General features: G+C 31.0%; 1 protein-coding gene across 2 annotated transcripts in view; it reads left to right on the top strand.

Moving 5' to 3' along the window:
• LOC107449992 (uncharacterized) overlaps positions 1 to 17,658 on the top strand; it is a 33,036-nt gene extending 15,378 nt beyond the window's left edge. The window contains exons 9-15 of one of the 2 annotated variants that reach the window (XR_011636891.2): positions 880 to 1,029; positions 2,708 to 5,442; positions 7,348 to 7,839; positions 8,802 to 9,166; positions 11,891 to 12,084; positions 13,034 to 13,222; positions 14,963 to 16,052. Coding sequence is in view for 1 of the 2 variants with exons in the window: in XM_016065687.5 (XP_015921173.2) it covers positions 880 to 1,029; positions 2,708 to 5,442; positions 7,348 to 7,839; positions 8,802 to 9,166; positions 11,891 to 12,050; positions 13,034 to 13,222; positions 14,963 to 15,864 (4,993 nt within the window). In the remaining variant the exon portion in view is untranslated. Of the gene's footprint in view, positions 1 to 879; positions 1,030 to 2,707; positions 5,443 to 7,347; positions 7,840 to 8,801; positions 9,167 to 11,890; positions 12,085 to 13,033; positions 13,223 to 14,962 lie in introns of both variants that reach the window. The other variant, XM_016065687.5, reaches the window with a different exon arrangement.
• Positions 17,659 to 18,330: the final 672 nt, after the last annotated feature.

The raw sequence follows: 18,330 nt of genomic DNA, 5'->3' as shown, positions 1-18,330 counted from the left end.
TAGGCCTTGCAGCATAGTTTTCGCAGACTTCAACTTTTACAAATTGCTGTAAATTGTCGATGAGGGAGTTTGGTAATTCATTAACAGCTAAAAATAGAGCTAACTTTAAACAACTTATTATGAAGGACTCATTTGTTTCCCTCAACACTTGTAGCTGTTTTCATGTCTATTCACTGGCGGAAGACAAATTTTTTTTCAAAATTCGAGAGATTCACGCATTTTAAAATGAATTAATAGAGTGCACGAACTTCTTGCGTTAATCATTTTTTAATGTGAGATTCTCACATTCTCGCACTGTAGTCAAAACACTGATAATTTTAATATAATTGTTTTCATAAATAGTGTAAAAATAAGTTAGCAATAAGTGACAAAAAATTAGATTCTTGTGGTATTTCATCTATCAATCATACAAATCAAACAAATCATAGTAATAACTAAAAGAACATCATTTCGTTTAGAATGTGAAATGCTATTAAAGAGATCTTGGAAATCAAATGTCATAAGGTTAAGGTCTAGGAAACCAAGATCTCTTAAATAGCGTTAGCCTATTTCCAGAGAAATTCTTTTATTTTATTTGTTTGTTTATTTTGTTTAAAAAAAATTATCTGGAAGTGTCAGGGAAATAGGTTTTGGTTGGAAAGTGGTCACCCTTTGTTCCCCTTTTTTTTTCAGTTGAATTGCTGAAAAATTACAGTACTGAAAAAAAATGATTCATCAGTTCAAAAATTTTTCATTATCTGTTTTAACAGATAAAAAAAATCTCTTCAATATCAAACATTTGCTTTATTTTTTTTCCTTCCTGAAAACATTTCATCACTAAAAATAAGAGATATGGTTTTGCCCACTGTGATAAATATTGATATTTTTCTTCAACTTTAGGGCATTTGGCATTGTTGTATGGGAAATATTTGAATTTGGAAAACTTCCTTATGAAAAACTCAGCAATGAAGAAGTGTTACAAAAAGTACTCATAGAAAAATCTGTGCAACTCCCACCCATCTCTGGAAATTGCTCTCAAAAAAGTGAATTGTAAGTCATTTTGCATATTGATTCCATGGGGTTCGCTGTTGTTAACAATATTATTCCTTCAATTTTATACCTGCCAATTTTTACCATTTTATAAAAAATATTTCCGATTGGTAGGAAGCTTTAGGCTTTATTGTATTGTTCTGGGCTTTAAAAAAAATTAGATTTAAAATTATTATATCTGCTATGAAATAAAAATTTAAAAAAAAAAACTGAAAATGATGCTGTGGTTGAGTGAGGTGATGTCAAAATTTGTACTTCTACTTTGCTTTTCTACTACTACTATGCGAAATATTTACCAAAACTCATAATTGTTTGCAGCTTATTATGAAAGTAATTCTTATTGTGAAAGAAGGAACAATTTACAAAGTTCTAACCACCTGAAAAGTATATATATGTAATATTACATATGTATACTTTTCTTTAATTTTAACTTTACTCATAATTAAAAAAAAAGCATTATAATTTTTACTATATCATTTCTAAAATTTGCCGGCACACTTTAAGAATTTAGCAGCACACAAAAGTGCCGCTGCTTAGAAGTTGAGAATCACTGGTAAAAACTTAAATGAGAGAAAAGTTTGCGAATTTGTTGAGCTCTCTACAGATGAAAGGATAATGGGGTATAAGTGGGTGTATTCTTTGAGAGAAAATAAAGAAGGAAATATTATCAGATATAAAATACAGATTAGTTGACTAGGACTTTGGGCAAATTCCAGGACTAGACTAGGGAGAGACCCTTTCGCTTGTCATTTTTTTACTTTAGTTTGGTTATTCTTCAAATTTATTGGAAAACTATTTTTATTTTTAAATTTATTTCTTCATATTTATTCATCACTTATTTTTTCGAAGTGAAATAACACCAGAATTAAAAATTGTATATTTAATATTTTTTTTCCAATAAAATTTGGCTGTATTGTTCTTAGTTGAGCACATTATTTTTTATTTTGTTGTTTGTCCTTTTTAAGAGTAGTCTGGTACATACATACTGTACTAATGTCCTGGTTTTTCTTTAGTCTATTAAGAGGTATGCTTTATGCTTATTACCACAATGCAGTATTAAATAAAATAAAATGCTATGAAAATAGTGTAAATGAATTCTGCATATTTTTTGTTAGAATTTTTAATGCTTACAAGACGATATTTTGAAAATATATTACTAAAATGAATAAGATCATAATTCAAGATAAATTTGTTTGCAGAAGTACAGAATTTTTTGTTTTTTTTTTGTTTTAGTATAAACCAAAAAGTAAAGTATAAGACTTAGATAAACACTTCATTTCCATTTATGCTTTTGATTGTGACGATGCACAGAATGTGTCTTAAGTAAGATAAAAGGAATTGTTCAATAATTAAAATTTTTAACTAATTTCAAAAATATATACTGAAATATGAATTTGATATTGCTATATTTTATTTTATAGTATATTTTGACCACATGAATTTATTTTTATAGATATTTTTGTAGGAAAGCTATGATATCTGAGCATTTAAAAATTATGTATACATTTGGAGGCATGTTGGAATAAGGTACTGGCTGCCGATGGAGATTATTATGAGGACTAACAATAGACTTTACTAAACATTACAAAGAGCCCGAACTTTATTGGTTACCTTGCATTTTATTTGTTGATTCCTTTGTTGTAAAATACCATAAAGATTTTTTTGTTTTTTCCTTTAGATATTTAATCATGAAAGAATGCTGGAAAGACGTGAGTTGCCGACCCACGATGCAGAAAGTTGAAAAGTTCTTGTGCCAGTTGTACAATGATCGTCATAATCAAAGAATGCTCGAATCATTTGAAGAACGTTGGAATTCTTTGCCACCCAAGTCCAGCGATTCCAATCACTCTACAGTGTCCTACAGATACAGCAACGATCTCAATTATTCGTCTGAGGGGGACACTTTTTCTTCGTTTGAAAACTCTTTTGATCTTTTAAACCACAACAAAAACAACTGCAGGCTCTCACCCGGCCTAAACGTCCTAAATGGGAGCACTGATGAACTGACAGAAAACGATGCCTGCATCTCCTTGGGGGGGCTCTCCGACAAAGAGGACGACTCAGAAATACCTTTACCTAACCTTTACCCTGCAGACCCTATTACGGTAGGTGCTGAGACTTCTTTAAATCAATCAACAGGCATATACGAACACAGCAGCTCGACTAATATTTACAATGTGAGACCGGATGACAGTTACGCTGATACAAATGACGGTTCAGAAGATGAAAATAGTAAAGTTGTTATAATAGAGGCTCCTAAAGCATTTAGTGATTTTGGAAATAAAAATGAAATTATTGATTACAATGTTAATGTCCCCTTCATCATTGTTCATGAAGAACCTTCAAATGAAGCAACTGATGATGCACAAATTATAGATAATCAAGTGACCAATGTTGCACCTCCCCGACCCTTTCACTTTGTATTCAAGGATCATGATGAAGCTAAGTGTAACTCATTGAATAATCAAAATTTTGATGATGAAACTAATTGCAACTCATTGAATAGTCCAAATTTTAGTAATGAAGCTAATTGCAACTCATTGAATAGTCTAAATTTTAGTAATGAAGCTAATTGCAACTCATTGAATAACCCAAATTTTAGTGATGAAGCTAATTGTAACTCATTGAATAATCCAAATTTTGATGATGAAACTAATAGTAACTCGTTATACAATCCAGATTTTAGTGAAGAGGCTAATTGTCACACATTAAGCAATCTAGATGTCAGTGATGACGAAGCTAATTTTGACACGTTAAGTAATCTAAATTTCTGTGAAGAAGCAAATAGTAACTTGTTAAACAATCCAGAATTAGTGGATGAAGCTAATTGTTTCTCACTAAGCAACACAGATTTTGATGCTTTAAAAAATGAACAGCCATCAGACAAACCTTTTAATGAACAGCCACCAGACGTACCTTTTAATGAACAGCCACCAGACGTACCTTTTAATGAACAGCCATCAGACAAACCTTTTAATGAACAGCAATCAGGCAAACCTTTAACATGTCCCAAGACTAGAACTGATGAAATTTCGATGAATGCAGAATGCATGTCCGGTGAATGCGGAAATGTGTTTGATGATAGTTTAGTTCAAAATGAAAAAATACTGAATGAATGTGCTGCTCCCTCATTCAATCATCCAGATTTGAGGCCTACACATGACGATCAAACGTCAGACGAAACGTCCTCATCGAGTGGGCCCCTTCAACTTAACAAGTGTGATATTTTTAACACAACTGAAAGTAACATTAATTTTCCACCTGATGATTATGAGGATGTATTTAATGACAATTCATTTCAACACGGAACAGTAATAAAAGAACCCTCGTTAGAAAATCCAAATTTTGTTGTTTTAAAGAGAAGCGATGATCCCTTAACAACAACCAATGAATCTAATACTTCAGAATTCTTACCTGTTGAATGTGATTCAGTTTTAAGGGTATTGAATGAGGAAGATAATGAAACAACAAGGTTTTGTTCTGAAACTTCAGGTGGTGCATCTGTTGAATCGATATCTTACACTAGTCATAGCATAGATGAAGAAGATTTTAAGACTACTCATTCAACATTTGACATTGATGACAACTCACCAATAAATTTGCAAAACAAAAGTTTAAGTGAAGTCATTGAAAAAGCAACAACGGTGGATAAAAACTGTGCCTTGCCGATTCTCGTGACAAAGTGCCCTTCTGACGTGTCATCGGGTAACAACGCTAAGAAATCTTTAGTGGATGAAGCTACGATACCAGACAGTAGAAATTCCTTTGATTTTGAGGAAATTAAAAGAAATTCTGAAGATTTAATGATGGGTGAGCTTGATACGTCATTGAATACATCTTATTCTGTTGAGGACATAAAATTCTCCAGTAGTGAAAGCACACCATTTTCAATGAGTGAAAATCTCTCCAATGCTGGAGCAGAATCCAATATCCCTCTTTCAAGAAATCCATTCGGCCAATACATTAGTTCCAAGCAAGATGAAATTGAAGATAGTTCTGCTGAGCTCGAAGATCAGGAAAGTCGAATGCAATCTGCTGGTAATTGTAGAAACCCTAAGCAGAATTCCAGTTTTTTAACCAACTCTGCTCTTTCAAAACACGTTGGTGATGGTGTGTTCAGTGGTAAAGCTGAGCTGCGTCTCAAACCGTATGAAGGGGAAATGGTTGTGGAAGATCTTGAAACTGGCGAGCAAACAATCATAACCGAGACTTACTCTGCATGCGATGACTTTGAGAACTCGGCTGAAAGCGACGAGATTCTCAAAATTAACATAGAAACGGATGAAGCAATTATTGTCGACTCTTCCGAAGCTCTCGTGGGCTTTGTTCCTAGCAGGTCTATCGAATTGCTCCAGGAGTGTGAAATAATACCAGTTTTAGAAGTGCCATTTTCTGAGAATGAAATGCCTCCAGGTATGTTGTTTAACTCCAGTTTTTCATTGACTTTGGGGGAATTGAAATTAAAGTTCATATAGCTGAATAAAATATTTTCAAATTTATGTGTGAATATGCATGTACATTCATAAATTGTACATGTATATTCACTTTAAATTGCTTACAGGGTTGCTCCACTGGGAGAACAGGGGATTTGTAAATCACCAAAATTAACAGGGAATTATGAGTTTTTTTTTTAGGAACTGGGAAAATACAGGGAATTTGTTGTTCACTCAAAGTGCAATCTATGAGATATTTGAGGAAAATATTTCAGCTATACTAAGCCATTTACTATAGCATTATTTGATGTTCTGATGTTCCTTTTTTTACTCTAAGTTTTTCCAGCGATTAAAACTAGTATAGTTAACCCAACATAGCCCACAAAAGAGAACAGTGTTTGTGTTTCCTCTTAATATATTGTGTATTACATATGCAGGGAATTTTTTTTTTCAAATTTGTGTCACAACCCTGTGTTGAGATGAAAAGTAAGGAAACAAGATATTGTGGAGTTATATCATAAATAATCAAGTTAGGGGTGCGCAACCTGCAGCCAAAAATTCATTGTGATCAGATGCAGTGCAGGCCACCTGCACATTAATTTTTTATTTCTTTGAAAAATAAATATTTAAAAAAAAATTGTATTGAAAATTTTAAATCACTTATTTGAGTCATCACTTTTTGAAGCGCTCGATTTGTACAAATTCTATTGTTCTATGTTGTTTCTTGATTGCTTTTTCAATGATTTTCGCTGCAAAAATTCTGCATGGTTTTAAAAAACTCAATGTCTTTAATATGGTATTTAGGATGCACAAATTTTGAATTTGAGTGATCATTATAACTTTTTCATTTAAAATTCATAAAGTCACTAATATTGAATCTTATTTTGTACTATAATTATTTTGTTTTAATTTATGGTTTTTGTTTTAACCCTATAAATTTTCTTTAATTAAAATATGTACGTATTTATATTTCATTTCGTTTTAGTTTGTTGAATGTTTTAGGTTTTTTTTTTTTGACAAAATGATTCAAAATATTTTAGTATTTTTAACTTCATGAAATTCTCCAATTATTGTTATTAGTTATTGTTATTGCAACTCACTAGATTTTCGTAATGCGCAAATTTATTACAGTAATAATTTTTTTAAGTTATACTGATTCCATTTGAAGCTTAGAATTCTTCTAATTAAAAAATTAAAGAGTCTGGAAAATATTATAAGTCTCTTAAAAAACCATGCTCATTTTTTCAAAAGCTTTTTTTTTCTTCCTAGGTTGTAGTGCTTTTTTTTAAAAAAAAAAATTTGAGACTAATTTTGCTTAATTAACAATGTGTTTGAATTAAACATAATATTTTTTTCTATGAGCTACTTACAGTCAAATCTCGTCAAGACAAAAGCACTAAACATGAATATTCACTTGAGATAAAGGATGCAATTTCATCAAGGAGCTTATATAGCTACCGTGGAGTATTATTACCTTTTAGGATTAGCAGTTATGACACAGTGCATAATTTACTCATTATCTTTGTTGAATTTATTAGGTTAGGCTAAATTTTCTGCTTTTTTAATATTTTCTTGCCGTTTAAAATATTCAAATGCATTTGCCTTACCGTGACTTCCCTATATATAATTATGAGGTTATAGTAGAGCCATAAATTGTCTTGTCATAAGCTATATTTGATATATGTTTGATAAATTAATGAAAGTAGTGTAATTTAGTAGAAAGTAACTAAAATGGCTAGTGCAACTTGACAAAATTAAATTTTTCAAGTAACTTATTTACAGACATTATAAAAAAATATAAAATAGTAATTTAATTTTTTTCTCATTAAAACTTGTAATTTATTGTTTACGGTATTTGCTCTAATTACATATTTTTCTTTTGAAGAAATGAACGGCATTAGTGAGTCACACGAAAATCAACATTTCCGGAATTTCTGTCTGCAGAACGAAGTTATTGAAGAAGAGATCACGGAAGAAATCACAACACCGTCGTCGGTCTGCTCCACCGCTTCCTTTAGCAGTAATGAGGTCTATACTGAGGGTGAGGAAAAAATGTCTCAGGGATCAGAATCTTATCACCAAATGGAAGAGACTTCGATCTTGCCAGTCATGGAACAGTTTTATTCTGAGAGTGATGAAGGCTCTAAAACTGACATCAGTAACTCTTGCTCTGATGAGGCCCTTGATACGAGGCACTATTTGACAGACTTAGAAAACAATAGATTGCCAGATTATCAGGATGTTATGCATTCTTGGCAACCTTTGCAGGCTATAAGATGGAATTCTGATGAGACAATTGATTTGGAAGAAAATATTTGTAACCCAGTCATTAAATTAGAGGGTCAAGAAATTTTGGCTGGCTGCATGGCAGTGAAAGGTAAGATATATCTGCTGATAATTTGCTAGATTAAGTCTCACAAAATCTTTTTGGAAAAATATATTTTCTGTTAAAAAAAACTTATGTATGTTTTGTTTTATGTATAGTTTTTTAAAACTCAAATTTGCTTGCCTTTAAATTTACTAAGATCACCATCCATTAAACTACAACAAAAACATTGTTTGCATTCAGTATTTCAAGTACGTACCACTGACCATGGCAATGTAGACTCAAATATTTTTATAGCCCTAGCAACAATTATACCTTGACCCCAATCGGGCTCAAAATAGGCTCCATATGGGTCCTATATGAGCATGCTCTGAGGGACCAATATTGGTCCTATGCAGTGTTAATATCGGCCTATATAGGGGCAATATAGGACTCATATTTGCTGACTTATAAATATAAAATATTGGGTGAATCTATATAGGGCCAATATTGGTTGTAAAGTGACAGTAAAATATCAGGTGAATCGAGCAATTCTACATTAGGCCCATATCTGGAAAATATTGGCTCTTTGAACCTTTATTGAGCCAAGATTTTGTGATTATTGGTCCAATAAGGGGCCCAAGTTAATTTGCTACTAGGGATTTTGTGATAAAGTTAAGGTTCAGCTCTGCTTTACTGTACATAGAATTTAAGGCATGTGCGTCTACTGAGCTGTGTTCGGTGAGATTATTTCCCTTTCATGTGGAACTCTGCTGTATTTTGCAAGATATTCTCAATTTGAGCCTTCATATTCCACCCTCTGAAATCGAACCAAAAAATCTCTCGATCTTTTTATGGTAGCTAATATAATCAAGAAAAGAGTTCTTTGTCAGAAACTGGTTATTTTATCATGATCATGTAAAGTCTTTGAGAATTATTTTTCTTTTTGTTAATGTATGTAGTACTTAAAAATATTTTTAAGTGCTTAAAAGGTGCTTATTTATATGCTATATTTACTTTTATTTTCCATCTAGACATCACAACTGCTCTGTCTCAAATGAAAAAAGAAGATTGCCTTAATCTTAAAATTCTCGAAGGGGTCTCTCCCTACAGTAGCGTGGAATCGTCTCCATGCCGAGACAGCGTCTACACACCAGACTTTGAGAGTGAAAGCGATGACACCGGAGGTAGAAGTAGTACCTCTTGCAGTTCTACGTCAGGATCCTTTGAATGCATCCACAACAAATTCAAAAACACGATGGATGTGTCGGCCATCATCGACGAAACGGAAACTTCTCCTTTCAGCAACCAAGAACCCGATGCAACACAAATTTTTTCTAAAACTTGGAGCTGCACTGCAACTCCTACCAAAAGTGTTCTGGTCTCCCCAGAAAAAAAGGTCCGTAAAGATAAAATTTCTTTACAGTTATTTCAGGCATTGATTCAAACATTAATTTTTCAGGAAGGAGATTTTTTGACACTGACGCATGAGCAAGCTGTGCAACAAGCTTTTTTCTCAACACAAAATATAATTAATGTTATTCTCTTTTCATTTAGCTACGGAAATTAACATTAATTTACTCACAGTGTTAAAAAGTGCCTAAAAATATCGAATCAGTATTTAACAAATACTGATTCGATAAGTAGAACTTTGTTCCATCTTTTTTTAAGAGACCTTTCATGGTGAATGATTATTACAAAAAAAATAAAAATAAATATAAAAACATTAAAAAAGCAGTTAAAAATATGATTAATATGTCATAATTATTAGATATTGGAATGAAAATAAATACCTCATAATCAATTTTAATTCAAAATTAAATTAAATAGTATGTCAGACAGGCACAAATTATCTTTATTTGTGAATCACCCGAAAATCAAAGGTACAAAGATCTTCTATTTTATATACATATATATTAATCTTGAAAATTTAAAAGACTGAGAAAAAAGATTTTAATGACTGTTAAAAACAACAAAAAAAGCCCCGAAATTTAGAGCTCTAGGTCCTTGAATTGTATATATAGCTTCTTAAGACAAAATTCTACTGTGACAAGACACGGACTGGAAAGAAAAAAAATTGGTTTCGAGAAAAAACTTTGTTATTAAGTATGTATTCATTCATAATAACTTTCAAATCAATTTTATGGGGGTTAGGAAGCCACTTTATAGTCTGAGCAAAATAGGATACAGCTTGTCAAAATCAAAATTTGGGTGCTATTTAATTTCGGCTCAGTTGTGCATAATATCTACTTTAAAAAATGACTTTGCAATAATATTATCAATAAAAACTATTGAAAAAGAATTTGATTGAAATTTAATGCTATTACAGAATTTATAAAAAATATATTCGACGAACCAAATAGTATGCCAAATGTTTGGTATTTGTTGAAATTTATCTTTGGTGATGCATCCTTAAAACAGGCATGAGGTTCTTCTAAATTTGTAAACTGATTGTTTCAAAAATTGGTGATTTTTAGATTGTTGATAAGAATATTTGTAAACTGATATTTTAAATTGCTATTAAATTTTTCGGAGAAAAAAAAATAAAAAAAATGCTATGTTAGATTTTTATTTTTTCTTAATGTTTCTACCTTACTAATATTATATTTTCTTTAAATATGGTTTATTTATAAAATTTTGTTGAACTCATACAATAAAATAAATTTTAAGTAAGTAAATAAATAATTTAAATTTTCTTTTGTTTGTGCAAAATAGTTTCACAGCATTTTTCATGAGTTGAATTGATACAGTTTTTTTTTTTTTTCATTTGCCTGATGATATTGTATGCATATCTCTTTCATTTATACTTTTCCAAAATGCTTTGTTAATGTATATGGTGCATAGTGTTTTTAAAAAGTGCTTTAAGGTGCTTATTTTTGTTTTTTCTTCGTTATTTCGTTCGTTCGTCATAGACTTTAAAAGCGTTTTTTTTTCATTGGGTGTTTTTAAAAAGATTTTAGTTTTCCCTTTCCGAAAATGAGATTTTTTTCTTTAACATGTCCATTTTCGCTGCGTATTATGCAAAAGCGTGTTTTTCACATTGCTCTATTAAACATTTCCACAATTCATTCAACCACAATCCATTTGGGCGTACCGTCGGTGTGTAACGTTTGATAGTTCCTATCATGTTACTTATATGATGAAATGCTTGGGAGTCAGCATGTGTGTCTACTGAGTTGGATTAGGTGAGATTCTTGCATTCTCATGTGCAACTTTACTGCATTTTTCTACACATTCTCAATTTCAGGTTTTCAGCGTCTGAAATCGAACCGAAAAATCTCTCGATCTTTTTATGGTGGCTAATATAATCAAGAAAAGAGTTCTTTGTCAGAAACTAGTTATTTTATCGTGATCATGTAAAGTCTTCGAAAATTACTTTGCATTTTGTTAATGTATACACAGTGAACCCTCGCTACTACGATATCCGATTCAACAATAACTTCCTTTATTACAATAATGTTTTATGGTCCCTAGGAACTTGCATATGTATTAATGTTATCTACCTCTCAATATTACGATATTCTCTGAAGCGATAAACCCTGTAAAACGAAATTTTTTTCAAATTTCAACCTTATTTTCTCTATTATTGGTTTTCAAACAATGCAAAGAATTTTATTTTATCATATTTTGCCATTTTTTTTCTCAATCTTTTCAGACAAGAGAAGACTCACTGGTGATTATGCACTTATCTTATTTCTTTTAACCACAGTGAATGGCTTTTGTAGTCAGATTTCAATACCCCTTCTTTGATGTACGTAGACCACCCCAAGACCTTCCATTCTTAAAATTGCCCCCAGATGTATCATTCCTATCTGATTTCATATTTAACTATAATTACCACAATGCAAATTAAGTCTTTATATTATATATAAATAGATTTATACTTTATACATATATAACATTAAAATTTAAAAAAAAATCTTATTTTGCAACCAAAGTATGTAGGCTCTTTGCTATAGTAATATATCACTCTACAACAATATGGTTTCTAAAATATTGTTGTAGCGAGGTTTTACTGTATTTTTCGAGTGCTTAAAAAGTACTTTAAAGGTGCTTATTTATTGTTGAGAGATTTGGCTACGCACCCTAATGTAATTTATTTATATGGTTTTTGGTTTTACAGTTCAGTTCTATGAGGAAGAGTGTTTCATTCCATGAGGAAGATCCACAAGTAGTGTTTGAGTATCCCCCGGCTACTTACAGCAGTGAAGAAGAGGAAGAAGAGAAGGGCAGCATGCATGGACATGTTTTAGGATGGGACATTGACTTCAACAAATATGCTGGTATCTCTACCAATGCTCTTATTATTGCAATATGGTAAAACCTTACGGAAATCAATGAATTTAAAAAAAAAAAAAAATCAAGTGGTTTAAGTCGTGATTTTGATCATGATTTAAATTATGCAAGCTCTGATTAATTCAGAATTTTTTTTTAATACACAAAAGTTTTTTTAAAAATATTATAAAAATTAATAAAATCATAATATAATACAATTTTTTTTGCAGTGATAACAGAAACAAAAATTCTAAGCAAGAACTAAAAAGTATATTATGAAACTTAGACAAGCACTTCATTTCTATTTATGTTTTTGATTGTAAAAAGGATGAAGTGTGTTTAACATGATAAAAATATATTCTATATTAAGCATTTTTAGAACATTTTGCTCACATGAATGTATTTTTATAGTATGTTTGCATTAAAGTTATGATATCTTAACAATGATAACCGAACACAGATTCCCATTTAAGTTAAGAGTAGAAAATTTTTATGAGAAAATTTAATACTTTTTCCTTATTTTTTTTAATTAAAAAACTGGCTTTTTTTTCAAAAACAAAGAAGCCATTTGGTTGGTCAACCCTGGTCTTTAGTAATTATCTATCATTTTAATTCAAATTAAAAAGGCAGGCGTAGGCAGTGCATGCCAACGAAAATAATTTAAATATTAAAATAAATAATGTCAGGTCCCCCTATGAATTGTAATGATTTTTTTTTCATGAGGAATACCTTTCCCATGTCGCTTTAGATAAAAATATTTACTGGCCCATAACAATGTCTCAAAAATATTCAATCACAAAGTCCTTGTTTATTTTTTTACTGGATAACTTTGATTTTTGATGTTAATGAGGAAATTGTTTAGTAAGGGTTCAAATCATTAAATATACAATTTCGTTAAATGAAAACCTAATTTTTTTTTTTTTAATCCTGGATGTTTTTTTTTTAATAATTACAAAGAATTGTCATATAAAAAAAATAACTCTGTTTACAGACTGGGAACTTGGAGAGATTGAAGAAGAATTCAATCCGGTTATGGAAATCGAAGAATTGGATTCTGAACCTTATGTTCGCCGTCCCACTTCATCTTCGACTAGGCCTTCGACTATCTACTCATTGACATCAGAGCTTTCAGATGATGACGACATTGATACTTCTAGGGCACCTTCTAATTCTCCTGAGGGTAAATTTGAATATTTTTTTGAAATAATTTGCTTTTTCTTGAATTAAAAATCCTGTTTTGTCCCCTTTTTGTTTCCACTATAACAATTCTGGGATTTTTCAATTGTTGTTCTTGACGTATGCCTGTTTAGACAGAAGAGGAGCGATTGTTCTTGTTTTTCAGTTGCACCATCAATGGCCAAGAATTTGACTTCTGCCACACCATACGTCATACCTGTTTATAGGGCGGACCCATTCATACATCCATTCATTCATCCACAGACATTAATTTTGACCTGAATCAGGGAATGATCAATCTCCAATCCAGTACCCCCAGAGGTTTTCATTTGTTATGGGAACATGGAGGACTTTTGCGACTCGGCAGATTTAACGTGCATCAGTCACTTTACTACACGGGGAGTCTTCGGCCAGCGGGGTTCGAACTCTCGAACGGGGGCCCAGTGCTCTACTGACCAGGCTAGATTTTTCAATTTTTCTTATGATGAGTAGAAACTTGATTTTGATGATACTTTATGAATTTGATAAGTCAAATTGTTAGATCCTTATTGAACAATCTAAATATCACATTTATTATCAATGGATCTGTTAAATATTTTTTTTTTTTTTTTTTTTTTTTGTAATGAAAGGTTATTTTAAAATATCTTCTTTTCCCATTGTATAAAGAGCAAAATCTGTCCTAATTGAATCAATCCAATAGTACAAGTTTGTGACAGTTACTTTTTTAATACTTCCACAGCAATTATAACTACAGTATTGTTTATTTTTCTTTGAAACATATAAGCATTTTAGGTATCTGTGTCAGTTTACTAGGGATTAAACAGTGTAACTTTCTTTTAAATATAACTGAACCCGTAACTTACAATGTAAATTGTATGCAAATATATTAAGATCTAATTTCAGTTTGAAATCAATAACATTTTTGAACTACAGATCTAAAGAATTATTTATTGCAGATGTTATCTACACTAATTACAATTGTAATAGTTATTTGATTCCACGTCCGTAGACTGATGTAACTTTTGTGCCCTATCAGTCAGTATTCCAACACCTACTCCACCTTGGAGTCAAGACTTATCTGTTTTTATGGCCACAATTATCTTAAACTGATAGATGCCGCAAATGGGCCATGGGTGTGAGGTCCTGTGTTGGTGTTGTTGTTAACACAAAGGAAAAGATGCATTTAAAGATGTTTTTTTGTGTATATATATATTACACAGCTGTAAATTATGGCCGTACAAACTACATATTAGTATATCCCAGGTTGCAAAACGATATTAATTAAAATCAAATCGATGCAATATCATACTACTGTGCTAGAAAATGCTAGATTTCTGAATCCTTCTAATTGTAGAGCTAATATTATATAAGATTAAATAATATTCAATCTAACATTCAAATTTTTAAAATTATCATTGATTTCATCGAGAAATTTTGATAAAATTGGTTCTTTTCTAAAAAAAAATTTCGGAACACGTTTAAAATTGAAAATAAACATTTCAAAATAGTTGAGATAAATTATATAAAATTTGCCAGAAAGCTTTTTGTGTAAAGAAAAAGAAGAAAAAAATTGAAAAATCAACTCAAGTTAAGCTTTTAAGTTGTTATTTCTTAGTTAAATTTGAAAATTTCATTCCTAAAAATTAGTTGAACACAAAATATAATTTAGAGCAAGAGGTCAGAAAATAAATCATCATTTTTTTTAAAATTAATTTTAAAATCATTGATTTGTTTTCTTTTTTAGAAGGTAGGTTTGCTCTGTCTGATTTGGAAATGAGTCAACTAGTTTGCAATCAGCTCAATAAACTTGTCTTTGTCGAGAGGGACAAAAAATCAGTTCCGGAATGCGTTGAATCCGTCCCTAATTCAACCCAAAATGAAATCAATTTTCTTACTCCTTCAGTTGATGTTTTCAATCACGAAACTTCTTCAGAGGCAGCTGACAGCCGGTTTAATTCTTCAAATGCAATTCATTCAGAGGAAGATGCTGATGAGGACAGAGCAGCAGATTTCAACAGTGGTGAGGCAGGTTTTTCTCAGAATGACGTAAGTAAATCTTCTGACTTCAATGAAGCTCCCTGCGAAACATTACCTGATGAAAACCGAGAAGAAATTAAATATAATTCTGTACTTAACAATACTTCGGGTGCCATATTTCCTTCCCAAAGACATATTGTTTCTGATTCAAAATTGGATTCAGATAGTAAGCTTTTCGAGGCTGATTCGATTTTACAAAATAATCGCTTTCAAGTAGATGCGGTGTGCGAAAAAGACGTCCAGGATTTGCTTGAAGATGTCGTTGCTCAAATAATAAATAAATCTGTTTATATTGACTCAGTTCCTGGTGATGATTCAGTTCAGAAAAAAGAAAGTGCCTTGAATCCTGTTCCAGAAATAATAATAACTCCTGCAGCAGCAACTGAAGAGGATGATCCGGATGGGGAGTCTTTACTCCGGCAGCTATTTCGTGGTGATTCTGATTATGTAGAAGCTTTTAACTTTGAGTTCAATAATGGAGACTTTTTTGAAGACATTCTTGTCCAGGAATCCAGGATATCCTCCTCTGATCTAGACATGATTGAGAAGTCTGATCCTGAGCAATCTAGTCCTTTGTATTATGCATCCAGAGACACCACACACCTTTAGATATATCTATACAAATATATGTATATCTATATATATACACATACACACCCCGTGGCAGAATCGTGACGACACAGTGACATTTTATCAAAGAATGAAACTAATTTACAAATGCAGAAAAAGACAAAATAAGTAAGTAACATTTAAAATAATAAATAAAACTGAAAAGTGCTTAAAGAAGCTAAATCCAATTTTGTTTTATTTTAATTTAAAAGTCAGAAAAACAATTTTAGCAGAGAACAACAAAAATTATTTAAAAAAAAATTTAAGATATATGTGTTAGCAGGACAGCACTTCATCAGGGGACACACTTCCTGCTAATGCACAGTATCCTGTAAGTGGTGAAACCAAAAACTGTGTGCCCTGAGGCTCCATTATGGAAAAGCAACTAGAAAAATTGAAATGTAAATGCATGCGGTGACATTGTCGCAGAACATTACAGAAATCCTGCAGAAAGATTTTTTATTTTGAGTAGCAAAGAAGTTTTTTTTTTTTTTTTATCTGCAGAATTTTTCGAAATTTTTTTTTTTCTAGAGAAATTTTTTTTTCCTCCTTTCTACTGAATTATATTAAAAAAATGCCTTTTTACTGCATATCAGAGGTGGAAAAAACCGCTCGTGATTTTTTTTACCCTACTTTCCTTTTGAGAATAAAAAAAATTCTGCAATTATGGGCTTTAGCTAGAATTTCAGATTGATATTATAAAAAGTAATTTCCAAATAGCAAAAATTTAAAATCGCCAGTAATATTAGAATATGTATTCTTTTGTATTTAGATTTTAAAAAAAATTTCTTACCTTTATAATTAAAAAAAATATATGTACTGTTCTGCTCTATACATGAAGGCTTTTTTTTTTTTGTGAACAGAAAGCACTTCTGTTACTTTAAATTAGTAATATATATATTTGCTACAATTGAAAATGTCTCTCAGAAAGGTATTAGTTACTAGAAAGAATTGTCGCTGAAAAATGTAGAAAAAAATTCTGCCACTGGGGGTGTGTATATATATATGTACACATACATATTGACAATTTTTACCAGTAGATAGTATTATTTAATTTTTAACTTTTAAAAAAGTGTTGTCATTCACTGTTATAGTTCTTTAAAGCAGTTGTTAATTAGAAGGGAAGAACTTATTAAGGGACTTTTTGAAAATACTCAGTTATCTGGATTATGTTATGGTCTAATTTTGCCTAAAGACTTTTAAGTATGGTAGATATCAATGCAAAAATATGTTCTGAGAACAAATTTCTAAAACTGAGTGTTTTTTTAAATTCACTAAAACGTTCTTCCGCTATCTTAGTTATATCATAAATTATTTGTTGCATAATTTTTAACGAGCTTGATTTTGCTTTAACTTATTTTATTAAACTTGTCTACTCCCAGTCTTATACTCTTTTTTTGTGGAAATAAAAGTTATTATAGTCCGTCACCGCATAAATATACATCAGTGAAGTTTCAAAATTCATTTTTACACATGATTATTGATAAAAATGTAAAATATCTGCATTCTTATTAGTACAAAGGTTAGGAGGGACTTAAATTAAAAATTTTGTTTCGCTATTTTAGTTAGAACTTATTTTTAAGCAAATAACAGTAAATAACTGATAAAATTAAACTTCTATATCTAGAATAAAACAAAATTGATGTGGACAAACAAATCAATGAATCTGTGAACCTTTAAACCAAGGAATCACTGAACAAGTAAATCGGTAAATCTATGAATGAACAATTCAAAATCGCAAAGAATGTACGCATACAAGGCACTCAATTAAATAGCAAACCAGGAACAAAAAAATCATTGGATCACCAAATTAATCCAATACGCTGGGGAACAAGTTTTTTGTTGCATTTGATCTTGCCTAATTGGGGTGTATGGATTTCAAAGTTGAAATTAGTTTTACTTATAATGCTGCAGATTTGTTTTAAAAATTACATTTATAGTCTATTTTTTGTTGAAATGTACAAGTTAAAAATGTTATATATAACAGTGGGTCACATAAATGTTGCAACAAACTTCTAGGAGAGTTAGAACACATCATCAGGATTATAATTGCATCAGAACCCATGCTCATAAATCTCGTTGTATGCAGCTAAGGGCACTGTTTAGAAGCATACAATGAAACAGTTCATAATAGTCATCATATGCCCCTAGCAACATGGGTTTTAGTCTCAATGATGTGCCCTAACTTCCCTAGAAGTTTGTTGCAATATTTATGTTACCTTCTATTATATATAACATTTTTAAACTTGTACATTTCAACAAAAATAGACTAAAAATGTCATTTAGAAAAGAAAAACACTGTAGCTTGAAGAAGGAAACCAATTGCATTTTTGAAATCAGCTATGTCAAAATATTCAAGATCTCTTTAAAAAAAATCTCATTCAACAGAAAGCAAAAAAAAATATTGTTCCATACTGTTATTAGAGCAATAAAACAATCAATAACTCCTCCACAAATCAATCACTG

The sequence above is a fragment of the Parasteatoda tepidariorum genome, chromosome 4 (assembly GCF_982258835.1).
Source record: "Parasteatoda tepidariorum strain Cologne lab strain chromosome 4, Ptep-v5.0, whole genome shotgun sequence".
Lineage (NCBI taxonomy): Eukaryota > Metazoa > Arthropoda > Arachnida > Araneae > Theridiidae > Parasteatoda > Parasteatoda tepidariorum.
Note: the sequence above shows the minus strand (reverse complement) of the source record. Positions and strands in the feature narration are given on the sequence as shown.